This window comes from Crocodylus siamensis, chromosome 4 (assembly GCF_052110815.1).
Source record: "Crocodylus siamensis isolate JL-2025a chromosome 4, ASM5211081v1, whole genome shotgun sequence".
Classification (NCBI taxonomy): domain Eukaryota; kingdom Metazoa; phylum Chordata; order Crocodylia; family Crocodylidae; genus Crocodylus; species Crocodylus siamensis.
Genome location: NC_143398.1, coordinates 27,125,062 through 27,141,594, shown reverse-complemented (window position 1 = coordinate 27,141,594; position 16,533 = coordinate 27,125,062). Strand labels below are relative to the sequence as shown.

Below are 16,533 nucleotides of genomic sequence, written 5' to 3'. Positions count from 1 at the left end.
CAATCTCTTCTCCCTTGTCCAGGTGATAGGTCACCTGGTCATAGAAGGAAATAAGATTGGTCAAACAAGACCTACCCGCAACAAACCCGTGCTGGCTGTCCCTTAGAATGTTAGCCTGGGCTGGTCCATCAAGGATGGCCTCCTTAATAAACTTTTCTAAGATCTTCCCCAGGATAGAAGTCAGGCTAATGGGCCTGTAGTTAGCCAGATCCACTCTCCTCCCTTTCTTGAAGATCGGCACCACATTGGCCTTCTTCCAGTCTTCGGGCACTACACCAGAGCAGCAAGAGTTTTCAAAGATCCGTGCCAGGGCCTGGGCTATGACGCTCGCCAGCTCCTTGAGTACCCTGGGGTGCAGATTGTCAGGGCCGGCTGACTTGAAGGTATCCAGCTTCTCAAGGTGTTCCTTCACGAGGTCAGCATTTATGGAGGGTAGGGGATCCCTATCACCCGGATCTCCCTGTCCCATAGCAGGCATGGCCTGATTCAGAGGCTGAATCAAATCAGGAGACCCATTACAAGGTCCGACTCGAATCATAAGCCTCTGAATCAATTCAGAAAAGATTTGGCGCTGATTCAGGGATTTGGCCACAGACTAAACAGGCAGCAATCCTCGACCATGCTGGACAGGACACAGCTGCCTCCTGCTGGTAAGTCTGTTGTGGTGGGGAGAGAGGGGAGGGAAGGGGTGTTGGGGGTGCAGATCAACACCCCCACAGCAAAGGAGGGATTGGGGCTGGGGCCAGGACCCAGGCTGGGGTGGCTGTACACCACCAATCTGGGAGCTCCTCATGTGCCAGCTTGTCAAGCAGCTCCCACCGCCGGTCTGGGAGACCATGGGGTGGGGGAGTGTGGTCCATGATCGGCGCAGGGCAGGTAGGGCTGTGGCTGGACCAGACAGAAGGCGGAACGTGCTGGGAAGCAGGGGCTATGCTGCCTCGCCACTCACCCAGCTGGTGCGGGGCCAGCGTGAGACTGAGCCACTACGGGGGAAGCCACTGAGGGCTACCTCTGTACAAGGGGCAGGAGCAGTGGTGAGAGCCACCAGATAAGCTGTCACATGAACATGTGACATGAACCAACGGTCCACAGCAGCACGAGCCGCCCCACCCCCTCCCTGGCCTGCGCTGCGCTCCAGGTGGCAAGCCCCCACTGGCAGGCTACTCTCTGAGGGGGCGGCTGAGCCAGGGTTGCACTCCAGGAGGCTAGTACTAGTCGCCTGCCGGCAGGCTGCCCTCCATGGGGCAGGTGGAGCTGAGGCTGCACTCCAGGCAGCTGGCTCTAGCCGCAGCCTGGAGCGCGCCCCTGGCCCCACCCACTCTGCAGAGCACAGCCCAGCAGTCCAGGCTTGCAGCCCATAGTACAGCCCTGGCTCCACCCGCCCTGCAGAGCACAGCCCAGCAGTGGGTGGCTGGGGCTAGCCTCTGGGAGCGCAACCCAGCCTGCCCCGTGCATATCCAGAGGCACACACCCACTCCCATGCCCTCCCAGACAGGGGCATGCAGTCCATCTCCTCCCCAAGTCCTGCACCACCCCCCTGCCCTAGCTAGGCAGCTTGTCCTAGTCCCAACCCCAATCACTCCCTTGTTGTGGCAGCGTTAACCTGCCTCTCCGCCACCCATCTTCTCTCCCCACTCTGCACAGCACAACAGACTTACCAGCTGGAGTGGAGGCAGCCATGTCCAGTGTCAAGGACTGCGCCAAATTTTCAGATCTGATTCGGCCAAATCAAAAATGGGACAGCGATTCGAATCACCAAATCAAATTGAACTAATCCAAATCTAAATTGAATACTTGTTGCTTCACACAGACCTACTGAGCATGTCCCAAGTGTAATACAACAGATTCACTCAAGTGATCTTCCTTTATAACTAGAGTCCTACCTAAATCGTGGCAGCAGTCCATGGCGCAGCAGCCCCTTTAACTTCACTCTTTTCGTTGCACACCCCCATCCACTCTGTGGCTGATGGCTGAGAGGCAAAAAACACGGCCTTAATTGCTTCTCAGCCTCTCAGCCGCATGGGAGGGAAGCTGCATGGTGGAAAGAGCAAGATTAAAGGTGCTGTTGTGCTGTCAAGGTCCCTATTTATAACCTCCCCTAATGCATTTTCTAGCTAAAAGAAAGGACAAAACAGTAGCAAGCAGGTTTGCTTGCTTGCTCTGGAGTACAACACAACCCCACTTAATCTCAGTTGCTTATAAACTGTTTGCTGAGACAACTTGTATTCCTGTAGCACCTTTCCTACAAATTGAATCACCCAGTAATATACAGAGCTCAGTATGATCACAGAGGTAAAAGATAAGTTTCCATAGCAGTGATACAGCTGTGAAAGAATTAGATGCATGGTCAGAAAGGCAGAGAAATTTACAAAGGCAGGTCTGAGGTGTCAGGGCCTGTAAATAAGCAACAAGACTGTGTAGGGCAGAGTGGCTTGGTAAAAATATTTGATGAGCTGGAGGGATGGGGAGACTAATAACATCTTACACAACGCAGATCACTGATCATTTCCCTACTTGTTGCCCCTATTTTGAATTCTGTAGTGAACTAACAGCCAATTTCCTCAACAGTCATAAAGGTCTTGTTGCCGAACAGCGGATTACACGTGCTCCTGACTGCACAGTACCCGCCGGCACACGGGTCATTTTCCACCCTACTGTGCAGCAGCAACAAGCCTGCAGCAGCAGTGGCATCATGGTTTGCGCCTGCCAACACTATATCGCCATAGCGATGAGATATGTCGCTGTAGCTCGTTGCTATGGCAAAGAAGCATCTCGTGTAGACATGCCCAGCATATCATTTCTTATTCCTCTCCACAAGTCTGGCTAATATAGTATGTGCACACAAACTCAAACACCCCCTCCATACCCAGCCACCTTTCCCTTAAGCAGTCTAGTATTCTTTATTCTCAATGCAAGATATGAAATCCATGTTTCAGTGTAAGTTAAAATTTAGTGATCTACCACTCCAAAAAACAAAACACCTTTCAAACACAGTAACCATCTGCCTGTCTTTTTTAATTCAAATTTTTGTAAGCCCATTTCATCACCTTGGGAATATGAAGATTTTTCTGAGTTTTATAATTGCCAAGGGAACTGATAACAGGACATCTTACTGTACTATGCTACAAAGCCTCTTCCACATAGCAGAATTTGGGAAGAAGTTAGTTTCCATTTTTTACAGATCTGGTTTTCTTTTTTTAAACATGCAGTATTTAGGCATAAAGATAGATAAGAGAACTAATCTTCATGGCTAAAGATGACAGAAGTCTCATAGGTAAGCATCTAAATGACTAGCAATAAGTACTTCAGCAAATGCACAGCAAAAGAGCTGGGCTGCAAAAGACAGAAGCTTTCTGTATCCTTGTGTTGCCTGAATAAATCACCCTTTCCATTTCTGATAATCTAGTACCAAGTCTAATCTATGAGAACTTCAAAGCCTTATAAAAGCTTCTGCTTCTCAAAAGGAAAAAAAATCTAAACATAGCATAGAACTTCTATGACAGTATATTGTTGCAATGATTTTTGTGAGATATTTTTCAGTATTAGCATCAAATGAAGTAGGAAGAGCAGGCTGCCAGTCATCACTTCTGATCAAGATTTCTGGAAGTTCATTTTTTTGTATTAACCTCTTTCATAGACATTAGGGGCTGGAAGGGACCTCATGAGATCATCGAGTCCAGCCCCCCTGCCAGAGGCAGGAAGTCTGCAGGGATCAAATGATTCTAGCAAGATAAGCATCCAAACGCCTTCTGAATGAGCCCTGAGTAGATGCTTGCACCGCATGTCACCAAACATATAACAGTTTGCATTCATGTTACACCATTTACAAACAACCCAACAAACCTTGAGATATTTCAGTGTGTGCTCATGCCCAAAGGGAACAAAAACCACACTGAGTTTAGATAAAAATGCATCGCTACCACACAGTCTCTTTGAACTGTTTCTATCTTGGACTTACCCTTTCTGTCACAGAAAACTGATGAGTTTCTGCTGAAATTTCATATGTATGGAGTTTTGTTGGCACAACTGTGATAAAATATTGGAACATCTGGTTGTCTGAAACACAAACAAATCTCACTAAAAATTAAACATTAATTATAGGTTATAAAATCATCTGAGAAATACTTAAAAGCATATTCTGAAAGGACTATGGGATAAATGTTACCTATTAACTTTGGTCTACACTGGGGGAATTCTGATTTCCAATGTCAAGGCCTAGAAGGAACTAAACACATGGTGCATAGCCCCACTGAAAGCAATCAGGCTGCTCAATTCCAAGGTTATGCAACCTCATGAATCTATTTAGAGCCCTAGAGTGGAAAGCCTGACATCGCTACCATTGTTATTAACCCCGCATCTTTAAACCTGTGTATAGCAATAGGCTCTATTGTCAAAAGCAGTTAAATGGTGACTTCAGCCACAGCACCGTATGCACAAGAGCTCCCAACACTGGCAACACCTAGCAAATTTCCTTTGAGGAGACAAATCCATTGAGAACACATAGTAAGCAAACAGTACTTTATAAAGTCCTTTCACCATCCTAACAAAGCACTGATCAAACTAAAATGATGATTTCAAGTTAAATATTTCAGATCATCACCAACTAATCTGCATAACTGTCTGATCAAAGAGCTAAAGTTATGAAGTTTTTTAGCAAGTCATTTAATTTCTTTTACACAGTTGGGTCAATATACCTACCATTGACAAGCACTGCTGCTACTATTACTTTAAAACAATGCATCCAAAGACCTCAGCTGGTTTTGAGTACTAATGAATGAGTGTGTCAAGTATTCATAGATTAATCATCATGATACTCCTGCGAAAAAGGTATGTCTTAAATTTATACATGAGGAAACTTAAATGATTGCCAGAGATGACACAGTATTTTAGCAAACACCACAGGAGCACAACCTGGAAATCCTGAAGCTCAGTCACATTCTAACAGATATTCTCTCCTTTAAAATAGCAAGCGGCTCTGTCTCCACCATAATATACAGCTGCAGGGTCCTTCAGCACTGTCCAAGCTAGATGACTGGCTCACTCATAATGTAAATATTGTGTATGCATAGATGTACATGTGTGAGAAATTGCACATCCGCTTCAGAAGTAGTGAAAAACCACCCATTGACATTGAACCAATTCATTAATGATGCAGTGTAAATAAAAACAGCAACTCAAAGCTGCATTACAGATCTCCAATTTAACAAAATTTTCCATGTGTACTGGGTAGCATTCAAGAAAAGAGCGCTAATTCTTTTAAGCTAAAATTAAAAGAAAGTCTCAGATTTCAAATTCACTTTCAATCACACAATACTTACGATCTGATGCAATTTTTTCTGTACCATCCAAAGGATTAATAATTCCTGGAATAAGCTCTCCAAAAGACAAATGATCTATTCTATGAGAGAAGTTGTATGCTGAAAGATAACAAACAGCAACCACCAAATAAGATTTTCTGGAAGAAACATCAAATACTATAGCTTACACAATCATCATAACAGGAAATGCATCAAGTTGAATATTCAACTCCTTTCAGAGACAAAGATAAAAATGTTAACAGATGAGCATTTACTCGAATCATAGAATATTAGGGTTGGACAGGACCTCAGGGGGCCATCTAGTCCAACCCCGTGCTTAAAGTAGGAACCATCCCCAAATAGATCATCCCAGCCAAGGCTTTGTCTAGCCAGGTCTTAACCTCCAAGAACAGAGAGTCCACAACCTCTCTGGGTAACCTGTTCCAGTGTTTTACTGCCCTCCTAGTCAGAAAATTCTTCCTAATACCTAACCCTAGACTTTCCTTGCTGCAACTTAAGATCATTGTCCTTGTTCTGCCATCTGCCAACACTAAGAACAGTCTAGTTTCCTCCTCTTTGGAATGCCACTTCAGCTAGTTGAAGGCTGCTATTTAATCCTTCCTTAGTCTTTTCCTCTCTAGAATAAATAAGCCCAGTTCCCTTAGTCTCTGTTCATAACACATGTGCCCCAGCCCCCTCACCATTTTGCTGGCTTTTGCTGGGCTCCCTCCAATTTGTCCACATCCTTTCTGGAGTAGTGGGGGCCCAAAACTGAACACAGTACTCCAGATGTGGCCTCACTAGAGCTGAATAGGTGGGAAATAATCACTTCCCTGGACCAAATGGCAACACACCTACCAGCCCAACATGCTATTAGCCTTCTTGGTAACTAAGGCACACTGCTGGCTCATATTCAGCTTATTGTCCACTGTAACCCCAGGTCCTTTTCTGCAGAACTGCTGCCCAGCCAGTCAGCCCCCCCTGTACTAGTGCATGGGACTATTCCATCCTAAGTGCAGGACTTGCACTTGTCCTTGTTGAGCCTCATGAGATTTCTTTTGGCCCAAAGCTCCAATTTGTCTAGGTCATTCTGACTCCTAGCCCTACCCTCCAGCATACCTACTACTCCCTTTCAGCCTGGTGTCATCAGCAAACTTGCTGAAGGTGCACTCTATGCCATCTTCCAGGTCACTGATGAAGACATTGAACAAAACTGGCCCCAGGATTTTATTTTCCCAAATCCCAAGTTGTACCTCACTACAAACATTTGCAATGTTTAAACAAAAGTATGTTCCATTTTGCCCTGGCACTTCTTGGAGTCAATCGTAAAGCAAAGTATAAAGGCACTTACAATAGCCCAAGAGTTAAAGATGAACAAAAGGTGTTTCACAGCCCAGGAAACCTCTAGGTGGTCAAGCAGTAGTATCAGTCTACAGTTTACACTTCAGATTTGTGAGACTAACTTTGTTGGAAAGATTGAGTTGTATAAATAAAATGCACAACATAATTCATTCCTGATCCTGCCAAGATGTGTGCGCACATTGATACTGTTTATTTGAAAGAAATTGGGGGTGTGGGTAGGAGGAGAAATCTTACTCTCATGGCTCACAAGGGCTGCCAAGTGTGCATGGCCTCTGGGATGAGGGATTGCCCTAAAGAAAGAAAAGAGAGATATGTTGTATGAAACACTGGTTTATGGAAAGAAGCTCAGTTAAAAAAAACTTGAGTTCCTCCAAGCAAGTTACCAGTTTCTCTTATTTTGAATAGGCAAAATATTTTCGATTGCTCATAAAAAGAACCAGAACAACATCTGAAAATGACACTGAACTCAAGAAAATCCTCCACCAAATAATCTATTTTTTGTGAAAAAAACAAACAAACCACAGACTGGCCAGCAGGTTGCAATGGAGAGAAATGTCAATCCTACATGTTCAAAATTCTGCATAATAGTCCAATTGCATTTCTTCATTGCATTTGTCCTTTGACTAGATACAGAGTCAGTCTCATTTGCAGGCCTGTGCAGTTTGTGCACTAGGACAGGGTGGAAGCAACAGAAAGAAAATTGGGGAGGGGGGCACCAGAAACAGTGGAGAAGGAGCAACATGAAATGAAAACTGGAATGCCCCTCTCCGTCACCCCTTTGGTACCACCAGACTTCCTTACCTGTACTTTATTACATCTTCATAACTAGTGCTGACCCCCACCGTCCACAGACAACTGAATTAAAGGAATTCCCCCTACACATTTTCACAAATGAAAAAATGGAGGGATAAGGGACTGGGAAACCAGCATAAGGATACTATGATACATTATGGGTAGAGGCCCCAGTTATAAGGCTGATCTGGGCAGATACTAAAAAGTAGGCAGCAACAGGATTTGGCAAGAGCACAGAGATTAAGAGAAGTGAAAAGCTATTCTTTCACCTAATCAGCTACAAGGGTTCACTGTAGCAATATTGGTGAACAAACAAGAAGCTGCTTAAATAGATTTTCAGGAGTTCAAAATTCTTCATTTTTAATTACAGTCAAAGTGGTGGTTCAACTGTACCAAAAGATAGTGTATGAAAAAAATAAGATCAAGAAGCAAATCTATATTAACAAGAAAAGCATCTAGCTATACAATAGGCACTCAAAGCGGTTTTTCTTAGTTATGAAGCTATCTGTCACAGTCAGTTTGTAGTATTTTCAGCAACTGAACAGAACATACTTGCCCACGGTTATGTGAAAGTTCCCTGCCACTTTATTGACATAAAGATGGCCATGAATTCGGCATGCATCTGGAGGCTGTAAAGAATTATCTTCCCTGTTTGAACAAGAAATAGTAAAGCAGCTTAAATACACAGCAATTGAAAATACCCTTCACCTAGGTGAAACAATGCCAGAAAGCATAAAATTTAGTACCCAAAGTAAAAAAATAGTTCTTGTATCCTTCTGGTACAGCCTAGCACATCAAGAAAACAAAATTGGAAACTGTGAACACTAAAGTATCCAAACTTCCATGCTAACAAGCATAACTTAAAAAGGCTAACAGAGAATGCATCTGAACACAGAGGTCATGATCCTCCATAAAACAGGGAGTGGAAGCGGAAAATTAGTTTACGCACTATCCTGATGCTATTCATATGTTCAACACATTAGTTTGGCTCACCAGACTATCTGGAAGGAGCTGGAAAGCAGTTCACCCAAAATGAATAAAATCATTTGAAATAAATGAAGTATTAGTTATACAATTTCCTTACATCACAGGAAGAGACCACTATGTCCTAAAATATTAAATAAAACTTTGGATTCAGGGACCCTGAACCAAAGCAAAGGCATTCAGGTCTTTGGCTTTGTAACTTTAGCCTAAGAAATGCATTAAAGAGCACATATGACAGAAGTTGAAGGCAAATTACAAAAAAACCCCAAAAACATTCTCTTTCTCTCACCTTGGTGGTAGTGCTGTCGAAGCACTTCTAAAAGCACTTTTGAATATTACATCTTGAAGAGAGTGTTCTTCCTGCAGCCTACTCTGAATTAACTGCAGCATCCTAAAGATCACACAGACAAGTACAGCAAGTATGAATACATGCAAAAGCATAACCAAAAATAAAGCCATAGTTAATTAACTGTTAGCTATAAACACATATATTAAGACACCCAAGATCAACATGGTATGTTAAATACCAACATGCTAAATGTTACTGTTGCTGCTTAAGCTTATTTTTAGATTGTGTAAATAAGATGTAATGCAAGCTCCAGTGTTTGACACTGTATATCTGAAGGATAGTGAAATTAGACAGATAGCTAAAGAATTTAAAGAGGCTTTAGTTTCTGTGACAGCTTTCAAATGAGAACATAGCTGAGGCTGGCAGGTCTAACCACTCTTTTACTTTGGCAGTAGGTCCAGCAGGAAAACTCAGCCTTTTAGGACTCTGGGTACATGTCACTGTCACCATGTGAGCCAACCTTCCAAGTCAGACAGGAACAAACAAGCACAAACTCTATGCCTGAATTCCTACTATAAAAAGTAGTGTGTGCAATATGCAGGGTTTCCCACTAGAGCACACAGGCACCTCTATTTGCTTACTGTTGTGTTCTATAATAAAATGGAGCATTTCTCCTACCCTCTCCTCAGGGAATACCTACTGAAGGAAAGATAATCTAAAATCCTTGTATATAATAATAATTAATCCAGGAATGTCAATTATTTTGGCTTTATGTCCCAATTAATTTGCTTTCATATGCCTCAATATGATAAAGGAGTTTATAAAATTGAACACACCTACCAAAAAAAATAACCTTATATAAAATTAAGCCAAACAAACATGCTGTCATTGGTTTATTACAAGGATTGATACTTGAACAAGTTTTGCATTAAAAATGTGAAAGATGGTATTTTACTCGCAATATAATATGAAATATTCACCACTATAAAAATAAATGACTTTCAATTTACTGGATCTGCACTGCTACCTAATGGGCAGCTGCTGTTCAAATGTAATATATGGCTTTGGTTGACAGAATTTAGGTATACTTGGGCTATATCCAGCAGTAAATGAAAAACAGACATACCCCTCTCCAATGCGTGTGTGTGTGCATATACACATACAAAAAGAGAACACTACATAATTCTCTATTACCTTTGCCACTCTCTTTGCTGGGGACTGAGTTCAAATATTACCTGCAAAGAAGAAAGATAGGTAAAACCATACATAAAGAAAGCATCAAAATCCTCCCAACTTAACAGGAAAAGCAGAATGATTGAACAATAACATCCTGTCTGGTGCCAAAGATAGCCATCTATGGGTGGCAGACAAAAATTCGTAAGATAACTTAGTTTTAGCTTTGTTACATCCATACACATCACCAGGATTAGTTCAAGCTGCAATTTAAGTCAAGACACTAAAGCAGGGTCCAACTCCCTTACTTTGTGAGGAATAAAACATAAGTATGCACAAAATACACATAGGAGAAAAGTCACCCTTCAGTACAGTTGCTGCTGTACTGTTGATTACACATCTAATGATTACTGGCTTTTCATTTCAATCTTACATTAAGCTTCTGGCAAGAAGCTGGCAGCAAACTGAAAAGGTGAACTGAAATAATGATCTACACATTTGCTCAGCAACTGCATAGTGAACATTCTCCAAGAGTGAGTATGTTGTTTTCTCAACCAAGATGTATGGGAGCTTGTGGACCAAAGAAGCAATAAGCACACTACTTAAATAGTTTAATTAATCAGATCTCCAACTAAACAAAAAATTGTTATGTGGCATTTACTCCCAGCATGTCGGGTAATTAGTCCCCTTTCCTTCAGGACCTCTGTGCTGACTTGAAGCCAGGCATATAAGCTACTTCTGGGAGGTGAAATGCAATTACTGTGCTTTCTGCAAGTAAGGGAAATGGTTTCTGGCAGATCTTATAACTAGACACAACATGGTGTATCTAGATGAAAAGAAAGGAGCCACAATAATAAAAAAGCTCATTAAGGAACTTGCAGTTGCTCTGCAAACAGTACCTGAAGATGGGTCTCCACAATATGCAAGAGATCAAACATGCATTCACATACACAAAATAGTACTTTAGGAAACAAAATGGGTACAGGCATCTCTTGGGGAATTTCAGGGAGAAAAAAAAAAATTAAAATCACAACTTTCAGACAACCCAAGATCCAACATTACAAGCACCTAACTGAAAAGACAAAAAAGATTCAAGAAAAAGACTAATAAGCAAAAGCCAGAAAAAACAAAACAAAAAACCAAGCAGGACTGCTTCTGGGACATCTTTGCTTGTTTCAAGTCATAGGAAAATTTAACACTTAATTGTTGCCCCTTATATTTTTACTGCTGAATTCTAAGTTTTACCTAATGGCGATGCAATTTAACAGCCATACGATACGCAAAGCTATTCCATAAACATATACCTGGGCAAGAAGTCTGATGTTATTTGCTTAGCTATAGTACACTGAAATCTGAGTGAGCATGCAGAACTCTGGAATTAGGCTTATTCTGCAACCAAAAAAATGGAGTTGAGCACTTGCGACATTGTGGAGTACAAGTATGACTGAGTGCAGTGTGACTCTTCATGGTCCCAACTGCAAGATCAGTAAAATCAATTTAGCAGTTGGGGGGGGGGAGGATGGGGGAGGAATCAAGCTTGTCACAGCTGGCACATGGCAGCATTTTAAATAAAAAGAGAATAAAGCTAACTTACTGGTTCATATGCTAGGCCATCTGCAGAAGCAACCATTGTTTCTGCCAAGTCCAAAACATCAGCCCCCACATCTGTTTCAAGTGAAAAACAAAGCGTTAGAGCAAGAGACATATATAACAGCTCTCTCTCTCTCTCTTCATTCCAATCATATTTGACAGCAGTGTTTCAAACCTATCAGTAAAACAGCACACTTTACAACTGGAATTTTTTTTTTTAAAGAACGAAAGTTCATTACAAAGTAGGAAGGAAAGTACCAATACATTGATGATTACAGGGCTATACAGGGAGGAACACACACACACTTTTCAACTTGTACAACTTCAGAATGTCACAGAGAAGAAAATCATTACAAAACTTAAATCTTTTCACTTTGACAAATATTGATATCATGTTCAAAATGACGTCAGTTTACATGGAGGACAAAGCTACTTATTGTTCTTAAAAAACAGAAAAAAAATCATAGAAAGCTTTATGGCCAGCATAAAATCCACAAAACTGATAAATAAATGTTAACTTTATATACGACTTTGCATCTCTTGATTCCATAGCAAAAAATAACTGTCATCACCACCCAATGAGGTAGACAAGTACTGTCCCAATTTACAGCTCTCTGCTTCAGCAGAGGTAAAGGACTTGCTCAGTACCAAAGAATCTGTATCAGCACAGTGTTCAGCTCCCCGTCTTGTATTGGATTAAAAAATAAAACAACTCATAAGAATAAGGAAAGGGAGAAGAATTTGTAAAACCATAACAAATATATCCCTCAGCAATACATGTTTAAAAAAAAACCTCAAGTCACACATTTTCAAGCTTTTATTTTAGATTAAAATGAGAGAGAGAGAGGGACGGGGGGGGGGGAGAGACTTAATATGAAACGCAAGCAAAGCTTATAGCAGCAAGCTGGCTAGGAAAACCTGCATTCTCTGTCAGTTCAGGGAAACCAAACAATTTTAAGTTTAATTATCTATAGCTTGTCAAAGAGCAACAAGTACACACTTAAAATGAGGAAGGCCCTCATTGATGGAAATGTCCAACTGAAGAAGAAACTAGCTTCAGTCTCAGTTTTAATGTAAACAAAACAAGTTGATGATCTGCCTTGATTTATTACTGTGATAGATTCCTCCATTCTCTTTTGGTTAATTGTGCCTGACACCACACTTGAAGTACAAGTGACATAGCTACAAAATAACTAGAACATATCAGACCTTCTAACTGGACAGCCAACCCCCCAGAACAAGTTCTGGAACATGTATTATATTGTTATCAGATTTGAAGAACAATAAAAAACCCAAAACCACAACACAGTCATAGGGATGGAATACTTACATTGACACTTCATAGCAACTGTAATATCTATGTTGATTCTTAACTTACTAGAAGACAAAAAAAAAGTATTTGCAACAGTAAACAACAAAAGTATAAACACCAGAATAAAATAGCTGGGAAAATACACACAGAAAAATTCCAAGGCCAAAATTTGTACCAGTAGATGTAAACATTGCCCTCAGTATAAAATATGAGAAACTGAGGCAGGAATATTTTGAGCAAATTATATTACCTGCTGTGCATCTAAATGGCTAGTGTTCTAGCTACATAAATGTCTTTTTTGGCGCTTATGCACAGGTTGCCGTTCTAAAACCCCTGCTATATGACTGGGCAGCATGCATGTGTAGACTGAGCATGCAGTATGTTACGCAGGTACAAAGCAGCCATGTGTACACCCTGGAAAAACTGAGGAGGGCCCTCCCATGTTTTTGCTCCAACAGTTAAGCGATTTAAGCATCTGCCTAGGAAGCAAATTCTAGGACCCTGTGGCCCAGAGGGCATTTGAACCTGTAACCCTTGTCTTCCCAGCAAAATGCCCCAGTAAACAGGCTATCAGTTAAGCACTATGCAGGCCCCTCTCCAGTATTCCTTTTGAAGCTGAGTCACTGCATTTATCAGCCACTAAATTCTGTTAGTTTTCCTGAGTATGGAAGTCAAATAAGTTTCTTTTTTTAAGAACTTCTGTGCCCAGGAGACTAATCACCAAAACAAAAAATAATTACCCAACGATTTCAGGTAGCATCTCAATCTTGCAACTGCTTATAAGTTTCAAGAACATTTTGAATTTGTTCCTTTTTTGAACAGTGCACAAACAGCAAACTTTAACTTAGAATTCAAAAATATTCTGAGGGGTAAAGGTTACCTAGTAAAATCCTTGTCTACTTCATATTCATATTTCATCCATGTGTCCCGATACACCATAAACTCCATTATTGTTAAGAAAGCCATAGTTGTAAATGCTATAAGGGAAACTGAGAAACCAAAAACAAAAACCAAAAAGGTTAGTTAGGGAGAAATTATTATATCCTGCCTGGATTTACCAACCCCCCCCCCCAAAAAAACAAAATACAAAGGATTTCGCATTTAAATTTCACATTTAAGGAAAACATTTTTGTACAGATAAATGAATTTACTTATGTCAGGTCTTGACCAAGATTTCTCCACCAATTCATAAAGTTAGTTTTCTTCAAAACGTGTTAACTCTACAGATTTTACATTAACGCAGGAAGTGAGAAGTGAAAGTTCCAAGACCCCAGATATCTTTGAGGTTGCAACGTGTGTGTCTTGTGAGAAAACTCCAACTGGTTCACAGCAATGATAGCCAACCTTTGACAGGTTTGCCACAAATTAGCCATGCACCCTTCCCAAGAGCCAATCTGATCCCCTTACCCTGCTCTATCTGTTGCTCTGTTTTCTGCTTCCCCCCCGGTCTGCTGCATGCCACACAGAAGCTACCTGTACCACTTGTGGCACATGACACAGATTGGCCAACCCTATTTTAGCATATTGTAACTACAGGGTACATACCTTATTCATTCAGAAAAATGATACAGTGGCTTTGGGAGAGGAGAGGGATGGAACAACCGGCACCATACCTACAGGCTGAAGAACTCCCTTCTCGTCAGTACAGAGGCAGAAAAGGATCTTGGAGTCATCATTGATGCCAAGATGAACATGGGCCGGCAGTGTGGGGATGCAGTCAGGAAGGCCAACCACACCTTGTCATGCATCCACAGATGCATCTCAAGCAGGTCCAAGATGGTGATCCTCCCCCTCTATGCAGCACTGGTCAGGCCACAGTTGGAGTACTGCATCCAGTTCTGGGTGCCACACTTCAGGAGGGATGTGGACAACATGGAGAGGATCCAGAGGAGGGCCACGCACATGATCAGGGGGCAGCAGGGCAGGCCCTACGAAGAGAGGCTACAGGACCTGAACCTGTTCAGCCTCCACAAGAGAAGGCTGAGGGGGGAATCTAGTGGCCTGTTACAAACTAGTCAGAGGGGGCCAGCAGGCATTGGGAAAGTCCCTGTTCCCCCGTGCACTACCAGGAGTGACCAGGAGTAACGGTCACAAGCTGGCAGAGGGTAGATTTAGGCTAGATATCAGGAGGCGCTACTTCACGGTCAGGGCGGCTAGGATCTGGAACCAACTTCCAAGAGAAGTGGTGCAGGCTCCTACCCTGGGGTCTTTAAGAGGTGGCCAGATGTACACCTTGCTGGGGTCATTTGACCCCAGTACTCTTTCCTGCCATGGCAGGGGGTCGGACTCAATGATCTGCTCAGGTCCCTTCCAGCCCTAGAAACTATGAAACTATGAAAGGCAGGCTTATAAATGCTCTTGGCCAATCTAGTTTATAAAAAGTAAAGCTCTTAATATCTGTTTCAGTGGTTCTCCAACTTTCTGGACTTTAAGCACCCCTCCATAACTTTTGTGAACTGCATGGCAACCAATTTCAAAAGCTATATATTATAGCGCTTACTTCCTTGCAGAGGAGCTGGACAGTAGAGGTGTGGGGCACTGACCAGGCAGGGACAAGCCTGAGCCATCTGTTTCTCTCTTCACACCTCACTCTACCCTCCAAAGGATCTGGTGGGACCCTGGTTGAGAATCACTCATCTAACTTAACCATAAGTATACTCAAGCACTGCAACAGGCTCCCTGGGGAGGTGGCGGAATCCCCATCGACAACATCAGTCAGGGATGATCTTGGTTGGAGATGTCAAACTCCTTTGGTCTCCTGGGCGAGTGACTGCTGCCACAGCGATTAACAAACCCATCACTTGCCCTTCTGCTGCCAACATATCCCCAGCAAGGTTCCATATGCCAGAATTAGCAGCAGGTCTCGTCCCTACTCACTTTACACCCACTTGCCCTCCAGAAGCCCCAAACCACAAGTGAGAGAGCTCCGCAGGCCACATCTTTGACACTCTAATCTAGGTATATTTAACCCTTCTTCAGAGCAAGAGGATGGACTAAGTGCCTCCTGAGGTCTCTTTGAGCTCCACACTGTATGATCTGAGTTTCTGTATCAGAGATTTCCACTTCTGGTTATAAAGCCAAGAAAACAAATAAGGGAAATAAACACACACTGCCCATTGAGGAAGAAGAGGTGCCTTGCTTAAGTCACCTATGCATAACAATGCCATGCAAAGTTCCCAGCTCTGGATTTTTCTAACAATCAGAGGCCAGGAAATCAGCTGACTTTATCTGCAGCTGCATATGCACTTAGAGAGCAAGAAAAGACTAATGGATTTTTTCTCATCCAAGACATGCAGTGCATATCTTCAAAGCAACCTCCTCATTGAGACTCTGAAATTGTGCATGCAAACAGAAAAACATACTGTGTTTCTATTTCCATGCACCACAGCAAAGAGCCACACAGAAGCACATGCTGTGCGCCTCTTATTAGAATCCTGCCTTTATTAGAAGATAAAAATATCTAACTGTAGGGCTGCATAACTGCAGAACATTTTTTTGTTTTATATTTTAAAATAAAGGCCTCTTGTCTCAGGGCTTCCTGTAGGGTCAGACAAGAGGCCACTAATTGTGGTCGACTTCCTAAGTCATAACTAGTTTCAAACCACAGCAGGCACTTGCATTACTGTTTAAAAGAAAAAAACAGTTATGGGCTATTTTGAGCAAGGCAGGAAGACCAATGTATAGCTATTTATTACTATGTTATTCTTTTTGGATCTTTGGAGGCCAAGATCCCC

General features: G+C 42.2%; 1 protein-coding gene across 6 annotated transcripts in view; it reads right to left on the bottom strand.

The window, feature by feature from the left end:
- The window catches only part of ERGIC2 (ERGIC and golgi 2), a 41,036-nt gene that overhangs the window by 16,937 nt on the left and 7,566 nt on the right, over positions 1–16,533 (bottom strand). For all 6 annotated transcript variants that reach the window (XM_090042046.1, XM_090042047.1, XM_090042045.1 and 3 more), the window contains 9 exons: positions 13,680–13,788; positions 12,818–12,864; positions 11,492–11,562; positions 9,919–9,959; positions 8,725–8,826; positions 8,004–8,099; positions 6,894–6,949; positions 5,319–5,417; positions 3,959–4,056 (listed from right to left, as the gene is read on the bottom strand). In XM_090042046.1, coding sequence (XP_089898172.1) covers positions 3,959–4,056; positions 5,319–5,417; positions 6,894–6,949; positions 8,004–8,099; positions 8,725–8,826; positions 9,919–9,959; positions 11,492–11,562; positions 12,818–12,864; positions 13,680–13,788 — 719 coding nt within the window. The remainder of the gene's footprint in view (positions 1–3,958; positions 4,057–5,318; positions 5,418–6,893; positions 6,950–8,003; positions 8,100–8,724; positions 8,827–9,918; positions 9,960–11,491; positions 11,563–12,817; positions 12,865–13,679; positions 13,789–16,533) is intronic.